The sequence below is a fragment of the Kwoniella dejecticola genome, chromosome 11, assembly GCF_000512565.2.
Source record: "Kwoniella dejecticola CBS 10117 chromosome 11, complete sequence".
Taxonomy (NCBI): Eukaryota; Fungi; Basidiomycota; class Tremellomycetes; order Tremellales; family Cryptococcaceae; genus Kwoniella; species Kwoniella dejecticola.
The window spans coordinates 126,517-147,486 of record NC_089311.1 but is presented as its reverse complement, the minus strand read 5'-3'; the positions used below and the strand labels follow the sequence as shown (position 1 = coordinate 147,486).

Here is a 20,970-nt window from a genome sequence, read left to right as displayed (position 1 = left end):
TTACATTTATCGATATGATATGATACCCCCACCGTAGATTGCGCACGTGCAGCGTTATCAGCCAATAATCACCCACACCCACACCTCCACCAATTCATCCTCATCCCATCTCCCTGTTATAAGTTACTTTACACGATATATCGAAATTCGATAGAACAAAGAAAGACAAGACTCATGCTCGATCTCATATTCCCTCGCCAATAACCACCAGCTGCTTGACAGCCTTCCACGAAAACCCCTTCCAGCTGTCGGAGACCTTTCTCAACGCCCAAAATCAGGATTAAATTGCCGATAAAAGGAAACACCGTTGGGCTCTCCGCCTAGGGTCTCCCAGCTCATTCACGTTCACCTCAAGCAACCTTGCGCGGGAGTGATAAATCTGTTCACAAAGTCAGCAAGGCGATATGAAGGTAAGCCACTCTTCACTCATATAGCGTAGATATCTACTAAAGGGCTCCTTAAATTCCAGTTTGGGAAGACAATCCAGTCCCAGCAGGTACCGGGATGGGGGGAGTATTACCTCAATTACAAAGTGAGCTTCTTGACCAACCCATTCCCAAAGAATTACACTTGCTCGGAAAGGGCTGATGCGAAGCGTCTCCATCAGGCCCTCAAGAAGATCATCAATTCTTACGCTGCCGGTAGACCAGCATCAGATGCATCCCTACTTTCCCTCGGCCTGAGACCGGCAAAGCGTACACCAGGCAGCGGGAATTCCAAGACGGACGTAGAGACAGACACCCAACAAAATGATATACGACCTCAAGCAGCTTCTTCATCCATAATAGAAGACTTGGAACCCCTTCCAGCTGAAAGTGAACCGCCGGCGCCGAACACCGGTAGTGCGTTGATGAGCAGGGATCCAACTGGAGGCAACGATAGAAGCGAGAGTTTCAAAGCTCATAGAGACGTATTCTTCTTCACATTACAACGAGAATTGGAAAAGGTGAGTTTCAATCTGCTTCTCCGTGCAATCTGCATAGCTCACACCCTTCCCAGATAAATACCTTCTATCTGGTCAAAGAGCGTGATTTACGACTAAGACTCCTTACTCTGCTTTCGAACCGTAAGAGATTGTTGCAAAATACCGCTGGACCTGGATCGCCCTCGGTAGAACCAGCCTTAGATGGCTCAACGCGGAAGGATGCAGAATGGACATCATTAGAGGAAGGCTGGAGGCTATTCGAGAGGGATTTAGGCAAATTACAAGGCTTCATCGAAATCAACGCTACAGGTTTCCGAAAGATATTGAAAAAATGGGACAAGCGAAGTAAGAGTAACACCAAAGAGCTGTACATCGAAAGACAAGTAGAGGTTCAGCCCTGTTTCAACCGAGAGTTCATCGCAAAACTATCAGACATCGTGACCGCCAACCTGTTAGATATGGAAAACGGCTCGGAACATCTATCCACCTCATTCCTGGAGCGCGATGCCTCGTTGCCAGAATCAATAGGCGCAGACGGTCTCGACTTCAGTAGAAAAGGAGATTTCGATGTCGATAGTGGAAGTTCATTGGCTCTAGATGCACTGGTGGACCTGGAATCGAATATGACTAAAGCTTTCAACAGTGGGAAAGATGCTATAATAGATTGGCTCAAGATCGCGAAAGCAAAACAACATCGAGATCGGTCATCTTCTACCAGATTGATGCGGATTTTGTGGAGAGCTGCTTTACATGTTCCTAAGGGATACTTGGATCTAGTTCTGAATAATGTCAAGTTGGATTATGGTTATGTCGATAACATAAATGGTCGATCACCCGCTCATCAAGCTTCGATTCTCGGATCTTTACCACTCATCAAGCTTTGCGCAGAGAATAACAGAACATTACTCGAGAAGCCCGACGCATACGACAGAAGACCGATACATTACGCTTCTATGCATGGTCATGCCGAAATCGTTTCCTTCCTCTTATCTCAAGGTGTAGATCCCTCAACAACGGACAAAGACGGATATACACCCCTGATGCATGCGATCACTCAAGGTCATCTCGAGGTAGTCCGCATATTCGTTCAAGATAGACTTACCATGGAGCCTACCGCCATATCGAACGATCTCATCCCACTCTCATTGGCTTGTCAATTCGGTCATCTGGAAGTGGCTAGATTATTATTACAATGCGGAGCGAAAGTCATACCAAACTCGGAGGGGCTGTATCCGCAACACTTCGCAGCAAAGGCAGGACACGACGCCATATGTAGGCTTTTGGTGGAAGAAGGGGGAGCTGACGGAGGTGGAAAAGATAGACAGGACAAATACAACCTCTGGACACCTTTACATCACGCTGCGATCGGAGGAGAAGAACGACATTTGAAATGCATCAAGGTACTGGTGGAAGCTGGATGCGATGTGAATGCGTCGGACGAATATGGAAAATCACCAGGATGGTATTCGGCCTGGTTTGGACACGTCGAATGCCTCAATTACCTCTTGGACAACGGAGCCAAGCTGAATGGGAAACAAAATACTCTGGAGGGAATGGAAAATTTAGGGTTGGCGGCTGATCCGCAGATGGATAGCTTGAGTCCTGGCTCAGATTTGGTATTGGACCCTCCGGCGGACGAGTTCGAACTGATACCTTCCCTGTCGTTACCGCCGCCTATAATACCACTACGGGTATATGGTCACGAATTCCTGGCCAATCGATGCCTAATCCAACTTTCCCTCGGTCATCCGTTCTCGCGTCCTTCCTCTTCCTCGAAAGCACCGCCTATCAAACTATACTCTCGATCTGGGCAAGATCCATTGAACCTCTGGTCATCCCTCAAATTAGTCATGACTTCCAAATCCGATATTTCAGCTGTCCCCCATTCAGTCATACTTCCCTTAGCAGATGAGCGAGAAGTCTTCACATTCCAGGTGCAATCGTTGAAGAGATTTACTCTGGAATTATCACTGTACCCCACATTCGGATCCAAGGTAATCGGTCGAGCGATCGTGCTGCCCTCAACATTTAACGATATATCGTATCACAAGGGCATCGTTGCCCCCCTGCTAGATCACAATCTGAAGACTATTGGAGAAGTCGCGTTTGAAGTATCATGTATAAAACCGTTCGAAGGCGCTCAACTCGAGATTGGAGGCCGAGTCGAAACATATTGGAAATCGAAAGTCACACCATCACAACCTACGCAGGATCACGCTCATCAATTCCAATCTCATCGACCATTATCCGTATCCACCTCCTCCCCTTCGCTTCGACCTCCAGTCACCAATGCTCCATCCTCCAACAACAACGAATCCGCTCTGGTCACAGCATCTTCCTTGAGCGGAGAATACGTGCATGTCGTGGTTCAAGTGACGAAGGATGGCGTCCCCGTGATATATTCAGAGATCAAATTACCAATCGACAATTTAGATGTCGCTGTGTCCGACGTCACTTTAGACCAATTCCTGAATATCGCCAAATCCAAAAACCTACTTCTGAAACCCGATGACTTGCCTACCGAGAACAGTAATGGTAATAACAACAACACGACTGGATGGTCAAGTATATTGATCAACAGCATGTCAACCCTGGATAATGTCTTGAGCATCCTTCCTTCTGAGATAGGATTGAACCTCTTACTTCAATACCTTCGACCGAAGACATCAGAGTACAAGGGATTCGGAAAGATCATAGAGATAAATAAATGGGTAGACTCGATCTTGCACTCGATATATGAAAATGGGAAATCCAATCCGAACCCGTCGATAGGAAGGAAGATCATCTTCAGTAGTTTCGAGCCGGAGGTCGCTACGGCGCTCAATTGGAAACAACCCAATTGTGAGTTTGACTTTGAGTTTGATCTTCATAATGGGAATTCGCGTTCTGCCCTACTCGTTTCTCTCCTCTCCCTCCTGACCCACCCATCCCGTCCCTCCCCTGCCTTCCCTCCCTCCCCTCCGTCTCCTTCCTGCCATCCTTCCCTTCCCTTCCCGTCCAAGCCCTCCCCTGTCCTCATTTCCTCTCTCCAGCCCCTGCCTCGCTCTCCGACCGCCTCTTCATTTCCCACTCCCCTACTTCCTCCCCATATCCCCAATTTTGCCGTCTTGACCATTTATTCATCCGTCTGCATTCCGACTATCTCTTTCATAGCTATTATAACAACAACAACGCAATGAATGCTTACCGCGATTCTCTTATACAGATGCCGTATTCTTCGCATCATATTGCGGTATCTCCACGTCGAACCCAGCTCTCTCTCCTACTTCAGGGAGGAAACGGCTCACTCCGATATCTCCGGAAGAAGAATCCGACCTGAGATGTCTGAGTGTCCGAGAAGCTGTCAATTTCGCAAAATCGACAAATCTCTTAGGCGTTATTTTAGAAGCCACGACATTAGCAGCTGTACCTTCGCTGGTGGCTTCTGTCAAAGATGCTGGATTGCTCTTAGCTACTTTTGGGGACAATCAGGATATCAGCGCATTGAGACAGGGTGCTTCCGATGGTCGAACAGTTGATGCGTTTGTTATTGATGGGTGAGTGAAGGCTTTCCCTCGACCTATAAGAAATGAGAAGGTAAAAACTTGAGCTGACTTACAATTCGGGTAGGATCATGACATTGACTGTATAAGCACTAGACGCATGTATCATATCAGCTATGAGCTACGTAGTACACGGTCATTAGCGATGAGCATTATACAGTCCAACGGAAGCGGGCTTGCCTATATCGCTGAACGGGAAAAGAGGATCCCGGTGCGAAGAAAGCTACTAATGGCAGACTAGACTCATGATGATTGACGAGATTAAGGCTACGTGCTCACGCGTACAATTCTACGACTCCACCTACGTACGAACCGAGATCACTCTTCCAGTCGAGTCATTGGTCATGATAAACAGCTACGTATACGCGGATACGTACATGGGCCTCGCAAAATTGACATGGAGTCGCACCTCTGAGCCATGAAACGTTCCCTCAGATCGTTGTTATCATTTGTTTTAATCGAGTCTTGACCATTCATTTACTCACCACATTGCATATGGGATTGCATACACTTACACAGGCTAGTACTGACTACACTTCAGATCGCAAGGAGTGGCAGACAAGATGAGATTTGTCGAAGAAGATCAACCTGAACATGAACATGAACCTCAACCTCGAGCTCGAGCTCGAGCTCAAACTCCGCCTTCGATGCCTGCTCAAGGCCAAGCGTCGGTTTCAGTCTCAGCCGCTGCTCCTGCTCCACCACGACTACGACCACGACCACAACCACAAGCACAAGCACAAGCACAAGCGCAACCTCAAGCTGTACATCAACCTCAACAACCGGCTCTCGCACCGTCCCAGGGTGCGGCATCGCCTGTGGCTAGAGCCCTGGACTGCACACAAACACGATCACGATCACAACCACGACCAGGACCACGACCACAACAAGAAACTGTCTTTCCATCCCAACGACCGGCTCCGACTCCTGCATCCCAGACTGAGACTCAACCTTCAACGCAAGCTGAAGCTCGACCTCCGATGCCATCGCCATCGCACGATCAGTCTCCGCTTTTAGAGCAGCCTCAGCCTCGACCTTTAACTCCGGCTCAGCCTCAGATCGATGACCAGCGGCGAGCTCATAATTCATCACGAGGGCATCCTCATACCCAGGATACCCAAGATCAAGCCCAAGGCGAGATCACCAACGCTGAGAGGTTTGCTCTTGGTCTGTTTGATTCATCTTTGGACACAGTACCGTTCATCCTTTTGTCTCACCGTCTCACCGTCTCACCGTATTAACCGCTCATGAGCCTGTTTCCAAACGCCGGATTCGCTAACACATGGTCATATGATCACATAGGCGGTATTATCTGGACAATCAATCTGATGGGTGGGATGTTCTGGGCGACTGGATTATCCGCCAATGTGTGAGTCATCCGGCTCTAATCATCCTGCAATCCCGGCAATACACCAGATACATCAGGGTTTCTTGTCTCGATATTACACATAGATACAGCGCTTAATCAATCAATCAATCAATCAATCAATCACTAATCCACCATTCCCTTTCTCTCTTCACCACTCCTACTCCCACTTCCCATACGCCACACCACACAGCAACATCTTCACGCCCTTCTGTATTTTCTGCAGGCTCTTAATGGGACTAAGCGCTTGCGGGGCGTTACACATGTTTTTCACTTCGCGAAACTTCGATCGCCTCCCGACTCATAATAGCCAAATTGACCTTTCGGAGGAAAATATGAGTCGAGGAGTGATCAAATCGGGGTTGATCGTTTACTCTTACGTCGGGTTATGGTATTTCATAAAACGTGAGCCTTTCTCAATTTTGCTCGTTCCTCTTACCATCACGTCTCTAAGCCTTGGATTTCATCTTCATTTTCATCTTTTCCAGCTCCACTGGTCTCCTCCTTTCAACATTCTCATCGAGACTTGGGACTGACATGAAATCACTTTTAGACTAAGGTAGTGTACGAGACATACATGTCGCACTTTGTAATTGATACGCCTCATGCACCATTGCTCTACTCTATAACCTTCATGAATCTCAACCAGTTTCTTTCCAGGGTCCTCACCGTCCAAATCTCCTTATTTTCTACCTCTACAATCTCCCCTTTCTCATCAATCTCCTCTTCCTCCTCTTTCCCTTGTTCCTCAATACCATCCCACTCCGCCACCTTGTCCTTGTCGGAGTCATCCGGATCTGAAGGGTGCCGATCCCGACCTTCCAATTTCCAGCCTTTACATCTCGATATCCATTCCGCCGCTGCCCAGACTAACCTATCACTCAGCGTGACATCGTGTGAATCACTCTCCACCAGCATGCGATCGTTTGATATTGAGGCGATTAAGGATGATGCGGAAGGTGAGCGGGAGGTGATGAATATCGATGGGCTCGCATAGAGATTCGATAGATTTCGCTGAAAAATAGCAAATTGGGTTCCGAATCAGTATCGATTTCATACATGACATCAGTTCATGCAGATGTTTTTTATCAGATCAAGGTAAGGAGAGCCCACCTCAGCCTGTTTCCAGAATTCAGGAGACCAACCTCCGGCAGAATGCAAATCCACATTGATCCGATTCGTGAACCGTATTCCGTATTTCTCGCGCATCGAAATGAGGGTATCGAGCGAGGGACCTGAAGCACACCAGTCGTACAAGTCAGCATCTTATGATGAGGTTTCGTCCAGCTTGTTGAGCTCGAGTAACCATCATTATCGTTGCCATGGAGTAGACAGGCTCACCAGGACAAGCAACACTATGGAAACTAACATTCACCCCTAACTCCACCGCCAGATCAAGCTGTTTATCCAGTATGGCTCGCTGATGCTTCATGGGCACTTTGAAAGGCGTCAATCTCCTCCAGTCGTCATCAGCCTGGTCATTTCCTACTTCTCGCTTGGTATAGTTATCGCGTTGAGCTTCATCAGCTTTAACGCTGTCCGGGTGCAGGTGTTTAGCTTTTTTAGGCCATCTCATCCGTGCCGACCCATCCAATCCAACTTCACCAAGCATCGTCAATCTCCCATCCGCCAGACTCGTCCTTAGATCAGTCCTCAACTTTTCCAAGAAAGTATCAAATGGTACAGGCCCGGGTAGGTAGGGTAATAGAGTACTCAATAATTCCTTGTTCTTAGAAGAATTGGGTGCGAAGAGCGAGAAGTAATGGTCTTCCTTTGAGGGGATGTTGGGCGGTGAAGAGAGGGTGTATTGATGTGTGAACCATGGATGATAGCCTGTTCAAGGACTTCAGCTATCAGTTTTTGGCGCATGCAAGTCAATTGTAAAGTCAATTGTAAATCATAAATCAGACTTTGTTATCGCGTGTATTGCTCAAAGTGAATCCGAGTAGCTTTTGGCCGGGGATCAAGATGAAGGTGACTTTGGACTCACCGAAACAAGCTACGACCCCAACGCCCCGATCGTCCTTCCCCTTCCCCTTCCCCTTCCCCTTGCCCTTCCCCTTGCCTATTTCTGACGGCTGGAGCCATGGTCGATCTCGACTCAAAGCCTTCACTCGCTCTTGATCCTCAGGTATCGTAGCCATACTAGCCAATCCACCCAGTCTCACATTATCGTATGTCTCGGCGGCCTGATCGAGATCAGTAGGATGACAATGCGCATCGGTCACTAAGACGTGATAAAAAATCATTCAACCTGTTGATCAGCCGGCCATCATAGTCAATGTAGACAAGAATCACCACCATGCGGTGACGGCTCCAAAGTGCATCCAGCAAAGACGTTTCTGCTTCAGACTTACGATGGCTCAATATATGAGCTGGAGGCAATTCCAACTTCTCCCAATCTGGACATTCCTTCCCTGCGTCGCTTCTCTTTTCTGAATCTCCCTTATTGCTCCAGGACGGAGCATTGTCGTTGTTGTTCTCATCGTATCCGGCGCACATGCTAGAGTGCACCGATGCCAGTACTGTCGCTTCGGTCGGGTGTGATAACGTAGTAAGGTGAAACAACAGATAAGATAAAGAATCAAGTTGGATTAGTTGAATCGCGACTGATTTCGAGAACATTAGGCCGAGTGACGTCACCTCTTTATCTCCTCCCATCTGCTTGTTGGCATTTCTCAGAGACTTATATACAGATATGACAGTCAGTCTTCCTCCTTTCCTTCCTCTTTATCATCCACCCTGCTGCTCGCAGACTTCAAGACCAGCAGCATTTACTCCAGCGCTTCCGGATGTCACAAGTGAGTCACTCTGCACCAGCGCACTAACTCTAACCCATCTTGACTCTCAAGCCGACTTCACCTTCTTCCTCTTCCCTTTTCACTCCCAATGCCAAATTGCCCGAAACCGAAATCGAAACATCAGACCAAGCCGAGCTCCGACCGCCCGCAAAAGTCGAAGCACAACCTCAAGCGAAAGCGAAAGATTCAAAGCAAGATCGAATAGACAAGTTGAAAATTGAATTACAAGAACTGAAAGGGCAATTAGGGTAAATAACACTTGATCAACTCTCGCATAAGCGCACCGTTTCTGATTTCGCTGATCTCCCATGTCCGCCTCAGAGATAACGACGCCAACCAAGTAGTGCAGAATCACATCAAGCTCTTACACGAATACAACGAGATCAAGGATGCTACTCAAGCGTTGATTGGTAAAGTAAGTTTGTCGCTCACCGAATTCTCCCGAAGGAGTCATGAGCTGACGAGATGTCGATTTGATACCTTTAGTACGGTCAAATCACGGGTAGGACCGTTGGTGATATTCACGTGGAAATGGGTTTGCCCCTCACCGATTAGTCCTTTCAAAGCATTCGCGACCAAGCTATATCCTGTGGATTAGTACAACCATGTCGTAAGATTGTGTTGTCCCAAACGAGCAGACGCCTCCCTCCCTTGAGGCGATACCGAGTGAAAGCAATGTGGAGCATGCATTTGCATTTCCATCTACTCATATTTGATATTTGAGAAAACTATATTTTGATTGCATCGTTTTGCATTGGTGGCTGGCCTTGCCTTGAGAGACTGGACTCATAATCGACTGCTCGAGATTGGACTTCAAGCGGAAGCGGAGGAGATGAAGAAGCTCTTGTCGACTGCAGAAGGAGCAGGAATCAGCTTGGTTTCAATTTGATATCTCTATACAATGTCAAACTGTGAGGTGTATATGAAGTGATGAAGGGATGAAGTTTAAGAGAGTCGCGAAGATCTGCGAATATCAACGAGCCAAACACTCACTGGATGGATCGATAGGACCGGCAGGTTTCCTGGAATCAGCAGGGAGAGAGGTGTAGACGCTGTCTGAGGTCGAGACGACTCCCTTGGATCCCTTGACGGTGGTGTTGTGGCTGCGCAAAACGTCAATTCAGCTTCAACACGAATTGTCCTGATTGTCTTGAAGATGAGGGGTGCAGCTGGCAAGCGACAAGACTCACATGGACAAGTTGTATGCGTCGCTCGAAGCGGCGGTCTCGCCGTGGACCAACTTTCTCCAAGCTTCGTGGCACTCGTGGATGATCTCCACGGCGTATTTCTTGGATTTGGCCTCTCCGGAGAAAGCAAAGACGTTCTGCGAAGTCAAAGCATAATTAGTTCTCAACATTCCACCGATCGCCCTCAGAGTACAGGGATGCTCGACCGACGGATGAACGTTGATTGTTACATAGGTATGTATGGGGTAGTAAACTCACCTCGGGCTTTCCATCAGGGATTTTGTAGATTCTGAACCATTCATTAGTCGCTCTGATCAAGCCGGGGAGGTGTCTCTCGACATCCTCAATATCGTTGAGTCGAGGGGCCAACGGGTCGTTCACATCAACTACAAGGACTTTCCAGTCGGTCTCTCCCTCGTCGAGGAGAGCCATGATACCGAGGACTTTGACTTGTTTGACTTGTCCGACGTGTCCAACAGCTTCACCGATCTCACAGACATCAAGGGGATCATTGTCTCCGTTAGCGCCAGTCTCGGGGTGCTTGACGTTGGGGTCTTCCCATGTCTGGGGGAAGGCACCGTAGTTCCAGATGTATCCGTGGTGGGGGAAACAGTTTCGAACGTATCGGAGTTTACCCTTCTTGATGTCTGCCATCATAAGCCAAGTCTAACAATCAGCTTACTATCCGAGGGGAAATCGGACTCTGAAAGCTGACGGATCTTTGAAATGACCCACCTTGCTTGATAGGGTTGAAAGCTTCCTCCTTGGAGATCTCCATCTTGGCGTTGGTCCATCTTGGTACCTCGACGACCACTGTTCGGCAAAAACACAAAAAAAAACAGAATCTATCGTCAGCTATCTTCGGACAGAGCATTGCACCCCTTACAGCTGAAAAGCGGTTGACCTACTGTTGAGGACGGTCTTGGACTCATCGGCGAAGAGAGGGATATCACTGTATCACAGATCAGCTCATTCATTCAGCTTTATGATATTCTGAGCTGAGCCTTCGCATATCAATACTCACTGGAAAGGGGAAACGACCTTGCCCTCTTTCTCAAGGAAGACTCGGTGTTCTATATACCGTGCCATATCAACTATCAGTTCTCACCCTGTAACTCTTTTGTCTGGAAATGATGACTGACCGAGGGTGTTGGCAGCCTAAACGTGCATGATTTTTCACGTCAACATCCTATCCACTTTGTCCCGCGTACACGTAGAAAGGAATACAAGTCAGAAAGGACACTCACGCCAATGATTCTAGTTTGGTATTCGGACATCTTGGTGAGGTGTTTTGCTGTAGTTGACAATGTACGAATAGCGATATTCATGTATGTCCACTTTTGGCTAGAGAGGATAACAAGGACGGGGTATTGGATGATGAATTTGAGTGGATGAATATTGGTGTGGGTCTGTGCGTTTATTCAAGCACGTCACCTCCACAATCTGGAATTAATCCACTATTACCCCACACTGTCACCATACCACCATACCACCATACAGATTATTCCAAATGTACCACTACCGCCGGCGTTATTTCCTCATACAATCATCATGTGGCACCTCTTTCACCCTCAAAAGGCCGGTGGAGGTTCGCCACCGATGTCCGATGTGTCGATCACTGGTTATTATGGTGCATGCGACTGCTTTCTTCCATATAGATATGATAATAGTGACCATTGGTCGAAGCAGCAGCCAGTCAGTGCTAAGCTTTCCACACAACGCAATATAACAGAGTGACTTCCAGTCGTTCAGATCCATTCTCATTCCTCCTTTCTTCCAAGATAGACGGAAGTCAACCTCAATTCACGAGTTGCCAGTCGATCAGCCAAACAAGGATGTCATGTCAAACATGTTCATCCGAACTCACGCCCTTATCATTACGAAGCGCATACATCACACCATGCTGCTCTTCCCCAATATGCGATAATTGCCTAATCCGCAATCCGAGGTTGAAAGAATACATGCCATGTTTGCGGTGCGGCGATCCTCGATCAGAGGAATTACGAGGAGGCAGTAGCCGCTATCGTGTTCGAATTGATCGCACTTGCGTTGGAAACGAGACCAGGAATGCCGGTGGCCATATAGCACAAGGAGCAGGGGAGGTAGTATTTGATATTGGCGACGATGACGATAACGACTTCGATGATACTCCTCAACGACAAAAGGACGACTTACCCCCAAAATATGCTGATATATCCAATACCAATTTCGTCATCAATGATGAACCACCGAATAGGTCAGATGTGCATGCCGTAGCCAACTCTCAGCAGTCCGATCCATTACGACCATATGATACATCTGACTTAGCAGAGGACGACAAAGGTGAACAAGTTGAACAAGAAGGAGCAGAAGATGAATCTGAGGTAGTCGAAGTCACTCATAAGGTGCAAAAGGGCGATACCGTCTTATCCATAGCTCGGAAATACGCAAGCGACGTGAGTTCAGTCGAGTCAAGTCTCCTTGTCCTTGTCTTACAGCACATCTCGTGTAACCAAGTAAATCGCTTATTCATCGTGCTTGTTTCCCTCGATTCACTCGCAACAGCCTCACGACATCTTATCGCTCAACAATCTGCCATTCGAAGCGCTCTCCACCCATCCGCGGATTCTTCGAACTCGCAAGAGCATAATCATATCGCGTCGTTCTGTCCCTCTATCCAAGATACATCAATCTACAATCAGATCACGAAATGCCATCCGCGATGGTGATGGTGATGTTCATGCCGGCAGCGAACAGAAAGCCAGGGATAGGGAGCGCGAAAGGGAAAGGGAAAGGGAGCAACAACGTCAAATCAAGAAATTCCAACTCCTCACCAAAAACACAGATCACGGAATCGCCAATACCTATCTGGGTCTTTCCGAGCTGGAAGAATCCTTTGATCCCCTTCGTCATTCTACCGGAGAATCATTACCAGAAGTATCAGTGTCGGGGATTGGCAGTGAGAGCGGGAAGAAAATCAGGATCGATAATTTGACTAGAGAACAGAGGGCTCTAGAAGCTTTCTTCGATGATGAACTTTGGGAATCCCAGCATCTGACTCAACTTAGCAAGCTGAACAATAATAAGAAGATGTCAAATTCGAATTCAGCAAGCGATAGTAAGGCGAAAAGATCGCTTGTCAATTGTATGGGAGGTATCAAAATATGATCCATCATCGAGTTGATGCGTCTCATCAATTGTAGCTTTCGCTTTCCTCACTTTCATTCCTTTGTAGATTTCCTCATCGACTTGCGCTTGGATGGTTGTATTGTCCTGTATGCCTGCTCACCTCACGGATTGTACAGTATACATATATAGGTTCATACGCATGTTGCCATCATATCATGTTAAATTATATACAACTCACTCTCAAGAGATGTTGACTGCCGTCTGTTCGGCTGGCTGTATCAGCCTACCTTTTCTGTCCATGAAACTATTCTACAGTCGATCTCTCATTCTCATGCTCATTCTCATGCTCCATCATCATCTTCACTCTCATTCTCATTCGCCCGGTTCATCCCACGCTGCCGCATCACTGGACTGTAATCAAGCCTCGAACGAGATGGGCTCAATGTCCAACCCATCTCCCAATCCCTCATCTAATGTAAGTTGTCCTTTCTCATCGATACCCGCACCCGTACCTGTTCCAGTCTTCTCATTCTTGGGCGGCCTCGGATCGACAATAAGTCCAGCTTCGACCCTATATCGATCAACCACACCCAAAATACCAGATCAGCTATCGCACACAACGCAACGCAGCACAAATGAGAGAACCGGCAAGACCGGGACGAAATCACTTACATCTTCATTCGGAGTATTGCAGACTGAGTAACATCGCTCGCTTTCTTACCGACTTTCAAGGCATTCGTAAACATCCCCCCTCGATAATCGGGATCTTTCATCACCAACACCTATCAAGTGTTTATCACATTTTATCAGTTCTGCCTCACTCGCAGACCCGAATGGCCCTTGATTGAGTATGTGTACCACATGTATTTCAACTCGAGTGTGACTGGGCAGATGACTGAAATGGGCTGTTTGGGCTGATGTGCAATGTACCGCACTCACTTGATCAATCAGATCTATCTTCCCCTTAATCTCGCGTCTCTCCACTAAGATCTCTACCAGACCCAACATCTCGCCAGGGGCCAATCCGAACGAATTAGCCATTAGCGGAATATGGATTGTCGAGAATGGCTGGACGTATTGCAGTATACATCGAGTTTGGATCAATTCCAACAGAGTCTGCGCATGAGCAGATAAGAATGGATTGAGGAGGAGTGTGGGCTGAATACCCAAATTCGCAATATCAGCTTGCCTAGTTCTGCCCTACGAAGTCATGCCTTAATCTAACGGATTGACACCCAGTTTTTGTGCGTGCAGTAGAATTCGGGAAAGAGAAGAAGTACAACAGTCGACCCACCTCAGACCTGTAGAGCAATCTCATCACTTCCCCATACTTCGCATCAACAAACGATCTGACCAGATCCATGATCCACGAACTCCCATCATCCACCTGCGCCTTGAACGACGTCTGCTCAAGGAGGACTCTTCGGATCTTCTCTCGATGGGAACTCGCGAGTGTCGTGAAAGCAATGATCAATGCCAAATCACTTGACGATATTGCCTATTCCCATCAAGGACCATACTCTCATCAGCTCATTAGTCCGGGGTCCACCAAACACCTAGCTACGGGTATTGGAAGGGACTTACCTTTCCTTCAAAATCACCCAAACCACCTTCCACTTCCCCGACCGCACCAAGTTCCCTCGCAGCCTTGCTCCATTCCTTATTGTATAGGGTCACCAATCCCTTGCCCACTCGTATTCGAACCATGACGGTCCTTCTCACTGCTTGACTCCTAGCTTCCGCTTCTCGTCGTTCTCGAATATCCGAAGCAGTGACGCTTGCAGCTTCAGCCTGGAATTTGCTAGTTGTTATAGGCGGGTGGAGACGATCGAGGGTCGCTTCCAACTTGGAGATGTGTCCAGGTAATGCCTGAGGTTGGTTGAATGCCAAAAGCGTCTAAACCAAGTATACGATCAGCCGAGATCAGCATAAGGTTGACTTGCACGGAACAGCAAGAAGATGGAACGTGGGATTTGGGATTTGGCTCACCTCTACAATGCCTACTCCCAGATCGACGTGGTGTTGCTGGCTCGTACTGTACTCTCGTACCGCTGCGTAATTCTTCATCGCCGCCTGGGAATCACCGACCTTGATCGAGAGTTGGGCGTAGGCGAGGTACGTGAGCTAGCAAGACCAGTGCCGTTAAAATACATCGTCAGTGCCACCACCACCACCTAGAGACATGGCTGCAACCAAAGCTAGGAGGGCCAGACTCACCCTGATACTCTCCTTGATGAGATTACTCAAATACCCCGTCAACTCTACCGACAACTTCGAATTCTCCCTTCGTTCATGCTCCTTCGCATCGTCCACCCAGACTTTATCCATCACACCATTCGATTCCACCTGATTTGCTCCTGCGCTCGTACTAGCATTCATGCTGGATGACTCATGCGCATCATTCTCCGCCGACTCATCTACCTCCATCCTGTCTTCTTCGATTTTCTGGCGAGATGCAGGGTCCTTGAGCAAATTGACGCATTGGATATAAGTGTGATAATCCAAAGTCTCATTCTTGATATGCGGTATCAGTCTTTTCAGAGCTTCTTTTGCGAGGTTGATCGATTGCGTAGTAGGTTTGGCGGGGGGAGACAGGAGTGTATTTGGAATATGGATCAGACGGGTGATAAGTGCTCGACCTGGGATTTGTTATGTTGGTTGTCAGCATCATTATCAGTATTAGTATCGCAGTGATCCTGGCTTCTCCAATGGTATACGAAGCGGACTTTGGTGTTAATCCGTATGTATAGCTATCGAATACGAGAATCGAAAATGAGACCACATTTACCTGTATACGTCCCTTCGTACGCTTTCCAATCGAATGTGCTGAGATCCACAGCAGCGATCGCATCTTCCACCGAGCGACGACCGGAAGACGAAGAAGAAGACGAAGCTTGTACCATGGCGAAGTGAACGATTGTATCGCTCTATATCCTTGATCTGCGGTTATCGATGATCAGGTCCTGGAGAGGTGGTCCTGTCTGACTGTGAGATGTCGAGCAAACAGATAGTGGAGAAAGAAGAAAGCTGCAAGTTGATCGACTAGGACAGGAGGATGAGGTTGATATTCCGGTTAATGATGCAGCACGATCACCTCCACTCGACTACTTCGGCGTCATTAACGCGGTCCAAGCTCAACGTGGCGTCTCTATCTGATCATTGTGCTGCAAGTGGCAAGGGACCTCTCAGCTCGAGGATGCAATTCGTGGTTTTGCGCATTCATACAATTCGCTACCACATCGGAAATCACCAAGACATCGCACGCTGGTAGCCAATCTCGCTAAGCTATACGTTTAGACGTCAAGAAAGGAAGCCGTATTCATACTGTCCACTGCTCATCCTACTGCAAGGCAATATGATTCGTCAGAATATCAGTCCAAAAAACCCTCTTCCGCTTGTTCCGTAACATGTCCCAGCTCCATCGCAGCGCTTCATATCCGATCCATCTTGCGGTTCTCCCTACAGCCTTCAGTTTGCTCTCTCAAATTCAAGGTCCTTTACCTGGCAGCTGCGTAGTCTGCGTGATTACTCCGCAAGAACCGCACATCGACCAACCCGGATCAAAAGCGCTTTTCTGGGTGAAACACCTCGCACAAGCCCACCAAACTTCCGGATGAACCAGGGGGGAGGTAGTCATCAATCTGGGATCCCATTCGAGTACGCGTACGGGAAATGATGTTCTCTTTCGTCGTCTGTCAGGGTCGTATCAAGATTGCTAGTGGAAGTCGTAGTCGTTGTCTTACTCGTAGTCAAAGTCGTTGGTGGTTGATAGGCATGTGCTAGGCTACCAAAGGCACTGAAATAGGACTTGGGCGGGAAAGAGTACGAGTATGGTGCAATCTGGTGACTCGTCGCAGCAGCAGCATGTGCTGGAAAGACCTGAGATTGAGCTGGAGTCACCGATTCTTCGACTCGAAATTGATGTTGAGGTTGAGATTGGAAGTACTCGTAGGCTGAATTTGGAGGTTGGGCTCATGACCATGAAGCATTAGGCCGTGGGAGGATATACGGATTCGCTCCATAAAGAATATCTTGCGGTCTGAAATCGTTAATACTTCGCCAAGGAGGGGTATCTGGGTGTTCAAATGCATTGTGGTTGGTCATGCTACTGTTATTATTGTTATCGTTGTAGTTATCGTTGGTACCTGTTGTCGAGGTAGAGGGCACAGGCTGGACAGTGAAGGGGAAAGCATCGTAATCTGGGAAGTACTTCTCTTGTTTTACTTGCACTCCTTCATCGTTATCTGCACTATTGTTATCGCTCATGGTGTGTTGAGCTGCTTGGAATGATATTTGCCGGATAAAAATGTATAACGGGTCGGGAGAGTGATTCACAGTATTCACTTGCCTGAGCGAGAAATACATCTCGAATTCACGATGGAATACTTTGTAGTCCCGCCTATATATAATAGACCCTTTAGACTGAGGATCAATACGGAGCAGTCCAATTCGATGTAAAACCATGGTACTGCCCTGCATCAATCATAGGAACAGAAGAGTTTCATACCTTCTCGTCACTCAGCCTCGAGAATATCGTGAATTTGCAATGATGTTATCGTCTTCGATATTGATGGTGAGCTTGATGGAGATCATTGAGTGATGTCGAGAGAAGCTTCTCTTCCTCCTTCTCTGCATTGCACAGCCTTGGACGACTGTATCACTGGAATCTCAGCCTTGAATCAAGCCTTGAATAGCTGCTGAAGTCATTCCGCGTCCTTTGGTGGTCAATCGTCAATCCTCAATCGTCGTCCGTCATCCGTGATTTGCCATTCGTGAATTGTCATTTGTAATCACAAGCCGTCACCAATGTTTGAACCAAGTCGATTTTCATCAGTCAAAGGAATACAGTCAACGAGCAAGTTTTTCCCCCTTCACACAGTAAAGCGTCACCGAATCTCAGTGATTGATTGGTCCTCATCATTCGTTCGCTTGGACGATGCTCCAAGATATGTCCTTTGGTGATCAGCGACCGACTATTTAGAACCACAATTGCACCTGCTGAGTAGGGGTTGAAGGGTCCTTGCCTCGATTGAATGCGGATTGTGTTGTGATGTACAACGCAGCAAGGTGAAACAGCATAGACCCAAATACAAGTACGGGTGATATAGCCACAGCCACAACCAAAAACTCGAGGCTAAAGGATATCGAATACCTTCCTTCCCCTCATAACCCTCCCCTCATAACCCTCCCGTCATCACACTGTCGTCATTCATCATTTTAGCATTATTCAGTACTATCAACTTATGTCATCGTCGCCACAAATCCGAATCAGGAAGTCCGTCCATCTTTGTCATTCCCTCCAAGCAATAACGAACCATGACAATGACAATGCAAGATCTTGACATCCATAAATATAAAAAAGATGCCAAAAACGATTAAGGTATGACGGAGCCTTGCTTTGGCTTGGGTGGCCGTATTCACATCGTACCATCTTGGATGCTTTTCATCCCTCTCGTTTACTTTCCCTTCCTTTCCCTTCCTTGCTTTATTTTTGTAGCAACATCCAATGCAATGCAACGCAACGCAACGCACATTTCCCTTCATCCCTCAGCATTGAGCCGTTATTTATCTATATATACATTTTGATGCGATTCGATTCATCGATTATCCTCAACCTCAACCTCCACTGATGAAATATACGTGCGTTTACACCGCTTGACCGGATTCAGGTAAATGACCATTCTGCCTTATAAGCACCTCTGCGGCAGAAAAAAACAGATGTAATTCAGCAAAGTCTCAAAATCGCTGGCATATTTTTGAGGCTTGAGAGATAGAGCAGAAGAGAGCAGATACGCACTGAAGAACTCATAACTCATCCAGCTTATCGCCGTACTAGGCGCAACAGTCAATACTCTAGGTAACATTCCTCTTCTCAGGCCTCTCCATCCATCTCGATCTCTGATGATCCGCAATGCCTCTCCCATTGATCGAGCAGCTCGTATACGAGGGTCCGAATTAGATCCTCGCGTTTGTAACAGAGTCTATCCAACCACGGAAATCAGATTAGCAGTCATCCCAAGTGAGGGAGTAAGAATTAGTATCGACAGGTGATGATGCGACCCACCTTAGCCACATCCAAGGGTGTAGTCACAGCAGCCGCTAATCCACCTGCGATACCTCCTGCTGTACAATGCGTTATCGGACTATAGCTCCCGTCCGGGTTCATCAGGGTCTTCAAGCTTTCGTATGCTGAGAATTGCACCGCCGTAAAAGGGACGCTCATTGTTAAAGTGGTAGGGTATGATACGTAGAATGCCGCCAATCCTTCTCGGGCGTAGACCGTTCGTGCGCATGATAGGACGTTTCGATGGGGTGAGTTCCGTATTTGCATTCGTTGTTTGATCACTGCGAATTCGTATAATCAGCTTCGACCTCGGCTACACATGGACTGATCTGATCATGTTCAGGTATGAATGTACAAAAGCGGCACAAGACAACACAGACGACTTTCCGTTGACCGATGTAACATTGGCCTGCAAAAAGCCAAAAGCGACGATCAGGGAAGGAAAAGAACGCGACTCACCGTCAAAAGGATTCATCAGAGCATCACTCGAGATAGTCGCGGCAGCCCCTGCTAGGGCAGTGCCCGCTACGCCCGCCCAACCTTCTCCTCGTCCTCCACTGATCTCTCTGACAAACTCGTACATCCCAAAATGAGCCGCATGGGCCGGACCCGCACCCAAGATGACCGAAGCTACTCCTCGCCATAACGATCTAAGTCCTTCCGTAGTGGATATCGAACGGACATGTTGCATTATCGTATTCAGTTGTGGTGGAGCAGGTCGAACACCCCCTGCGCCTGCTGCTGCTGCCGCCGAGGTGGACGCGCCTGCGGTGGCGGTAGCGGATGATACGCCCAATGGCGATAGGATGGGATTCAGTGCTGGGAGGACTTGCATTCGGGTCTGTACAAAGAGCAAGAATTCAGTTCTAGCCTCAAGCTCCTTGAAAACTGTGGAGTGGATGAGTGGATGTTCAACTTACTTTGATGGAATCCACAGGGAAAATAGCAGCATGCTCGGAGATACCGGCCTACCAAGACCAAATTATACTAAATTAGCTCATTCCTCATACTATATACACACACGCGGCACAATCGGCGGGTGCTGATCGATTTACCATATGGGAGGGTAGCAAAGAGAGAGGGTGTGAACATACCATAGCTCCCGCAGCCATATTGACTGCCCACCCACTACCGACCGGTAAACTCTCATAATCGTGCTCTTCCTCCTCTTCTAGCGCTACCGACGATTCGCCCGCGGGCTGAATAGGAGGTACGGAGCCGCTCAGATGAGCAGAGTGCGGATGTATGTGGAATTGAGGTGTCGAAGTTGAAGTGGAAGTCGATGAGCTCGACGAAGGAGTCGAGGATGACATGTCGGTGCGGGGGAACGAGGGCTGAGATTGGCCTGGATGTGAGTGAAGGCAATTTTAAGCCAGAAGTCGATGGACCCGAGCAATGCGTGGTGATCCGATGATTTCAAGAATGGAGTGTATACAGTCCAAGTTTGGTTGTTGCTGGTGCTTCGTTGAAGTTGCAACTGATGAGGGAATAGTCATGAAATCAGCATATTTGGCATGACGGCGATTTTGCAGTATCCTTGCGTCCAAGTGTCGGTGAATCTCCCTGACACCGCAGTCCCGGTCCACAGGATGCTGGCCTCCATCGTCCGGAACACCCAGATGAGTACATCGTCTCTGATGTACACCTCTGGGGATACGTGGACCAGGTGTTGCCAGTATTCGTAGTTGGATGGACCCCATCCCGAAGAAACGGAAATTTCTCCACTTCTTCACTCACCTTGAGATTCGTTTCGATCCAGATGTTCCCTCAAGCAAAGGGGCAATCGGTAGATGGCCAGTCAGAGCCAGTTGATGCCTTTGTCCAGAGGTTGTTGTGATAGTCCAAGATGCAGTAATGTTTTGATGATTTGTCTATGGCTTGGAATTACGATGTTGGACTTTTTCGATGGATGGTGATATCAGATATGAGTAGTTGCAGTGTATCGTAGGATTTCTTCGGCCGGCACCTTTTTCAGAC

At 47.8% G+C, this 20,970-nt stretch overlaps 9 protein-coding genes across 9 annotated transcripts; 4 read left to right on the top strand and 5 right to left on the bottom strand.

The window, feature by feature from the left end:
* Nucleotides 1–404: 404 nt before the first annotated feature.
* I303_108181 (uncharacterized protein) lies at nucleotides 405–4,556 on the top strand (the record flags this gene model as incomplete). Its single annotated transcript, XM_065969775.1, has 6 exons — nucleotides 405–410; nucleotides 470–532; nucleotides 608–946; nucleotides 1,000–3,766; nucleotides 4,131–4,461; nucleotides 4,535–4,556. 6 exons carry the CDS (start codon nucleotides 405–407, stop codon nucleotides 4,554–4,556), a joined length of 3,528 nt encoding a protein of 1,175 aa, XP_065825847.1.
* Nucleotides 4,557–5,030: 474 nt separating this feature from the next.
* On the top strand, nucleotides 5,031–5,840 carry I303_108180 (uncharacterized protein; the record flags this gene model as incomplete). Its single annotated transcript, XM_018410759.1, has 2 exons — nucleotides 5,031–5,634; nucleotides 5,770–5,840. The coding sequence occupies 2 exons, from the start codon at nucleotides 5,031–5,033 to the stop codon at nucleotides 5,838–5,840; spliced, it is 675 nt and encodes a 224-aa protein (XP_018260569.1).
* A 611-nt stretch (nucleotides 5,841–6,451) lies between these two features.
* Nucleotides 6,452–8,335, bottom strand: I303_108179 (uncharacterized protein; the record flags this gene model as incomplete). Its single annotated transcript, XM_018410760.1, has 5 exons — nucleotides 6,452–6,847; nucleotides 6,947–7,068; nucleotides 7,175–7,666; nucleotides 7,824–8,060; nucleotides 8,191–8,335. 5 exons carry the CDS (start codon nucleotides 8,333–8,335, stop codon nucleotides 6,452–6,454), a joined length of 1,392 nt encoding a protein of 463 aa, XP_018260570.1.
* A 290-nt stretch (nucleotides 8,336–8,625) lies between these two features.
* I303_108178 (uncharacterized protein) lies at nucleotides 8,626–9,189 on the top strand (the record flags this gene model as incomplete). Its single annotated transcript, XM_018410761.1, has 4 exons — nucleotides 8,626–8,634; nucleotides 8,686–8,882; nucleotides 8,956–9,049; nucleotides 9,121–9,189. The coding sequence occupies 4 exons, from the start codon at nucleotides 8,626–8,628 to the stop codon at nucleotides 9,187–9,189; spliced, it is 369 nt and encodes a 122-aa protein (XP_018260571.1).
* Nucleotides 9,190–9,447: 258 nt separating this feature from the next.
* Nucleotides 9,448–11,098, bottom strand: I303_108177 (inorganic pyrophosphatase; the record flags this gene model as incomplete). Its single annotated transcript, XM_018410762.2, has 9 exons — nucleotides 9,448–9,485; nucleotides 9,628–9,737; nucleotides 9,825–9,958; nucleotides 10,080–10,468; nucleotides 10,557–10,634; nucleotides 10,730–10,773; nucleotides 10,846–10,894; nucleotides 10,964–10,979; nucleotides 11,069–11,098. The coding sequence occupies 9 exons, from the start codon at nucleotides 11,096–11,098 to the stop codon at nucleotides 9,448–9,450; spliced, it is 888 nt and encodes a 295-aa protein (XP_018260572.2).
* Nucleotides 11,099–11,656: 558 nt separating this feature from the next.
* On the top strand, nucleotides 11,657–12,968 carry I303_108176 (uncharacterized protein; the record flags this gene model as incomplete). Its single annotated transcript, XM_018410763.1, has 2 exons — nucleotides 11,657–12,256; nucleotides 12,366–12,968. The coding sequence occupies 2 exons, from the start codon at nucleotides 11,657–11,659 to the stop codon at nucleotides 12,966–12,968; spliced, it is 1,203 nt and encodes a 400-aa protein (XP_018260573.1).
* Nucleotides 12,969–13,346: 378 nt separating this feature from the next.
* On the bottom strand, nucleotides 13,347–15,832 carry I303_108175 (uncharacterized protein; the record flags this gene model as incomplete). The annotated part of the gene is made up of 8 exons (XM_018410764.1): nucleotides 13,347–13,500; nucleotides 13,602–13,711; nucleotides 13,869–14,087; nucleotides 14,224–14,427; nucleotides 14,514–14,825; nucleotides 14,919–15,053; nucleotides 15,147–15,568; nucleotides 15,718–15,832. The coding sequence occupies 8 exons, from the start codon at nucleotides 15,830–15,832 to the stop codon at nucleotides 13,347–13,349; spliced, it is 1,671 nt and encodes a 556-aa protein (XP_018260574.1).
* Nucleotides 15,833–16,901: 1,069 nt separating this feature from the next.
* On the bottom strand, nucleotides 16,902–17,195 carry I303_108174 (uncharacterized protein; the record flags this gene model as incomplete). Its single annotated transcript, XM_018410765.1, has 1 exon — nucleotides 16,902–17,195. One exon carries the CDS (start codon nucleotides 17,193–17,195, stop codon nucleotides 16,902–16,904), a length of 294 nt encoding a protein of 97 aa, XP_018260575.1.
* A 1,380-nt stretch (nucleotides 17,196–18,575) lies between these two features.
* Nucleotides 18,576–20,306, bottom strand: I303_108173 (uncharacterized protein; the record flags this gene model as incomplete). Its single annotated transcript, XM_065969774.1, has 6 exons — nucleotides 18,576–18,628; nucleotides 18,727–18,910; nucleotides 18,994–19,274; nucleotides 19,453–19,834; nucleotides 19,914–19,961; nucleotides 20,088–20,306. The coding sequence occupies 6 exons, from the start codon at nucleotides 20,304–20,306 to the stop codon at nucleotides 18,576–18,578; spliced, it is 1,167 nt and encodes a 388-aa protein (XP_065825846.1).
* Between the last annotated feature and the right edge of the window lie 664 nt (nucleotides 20,307–20,970).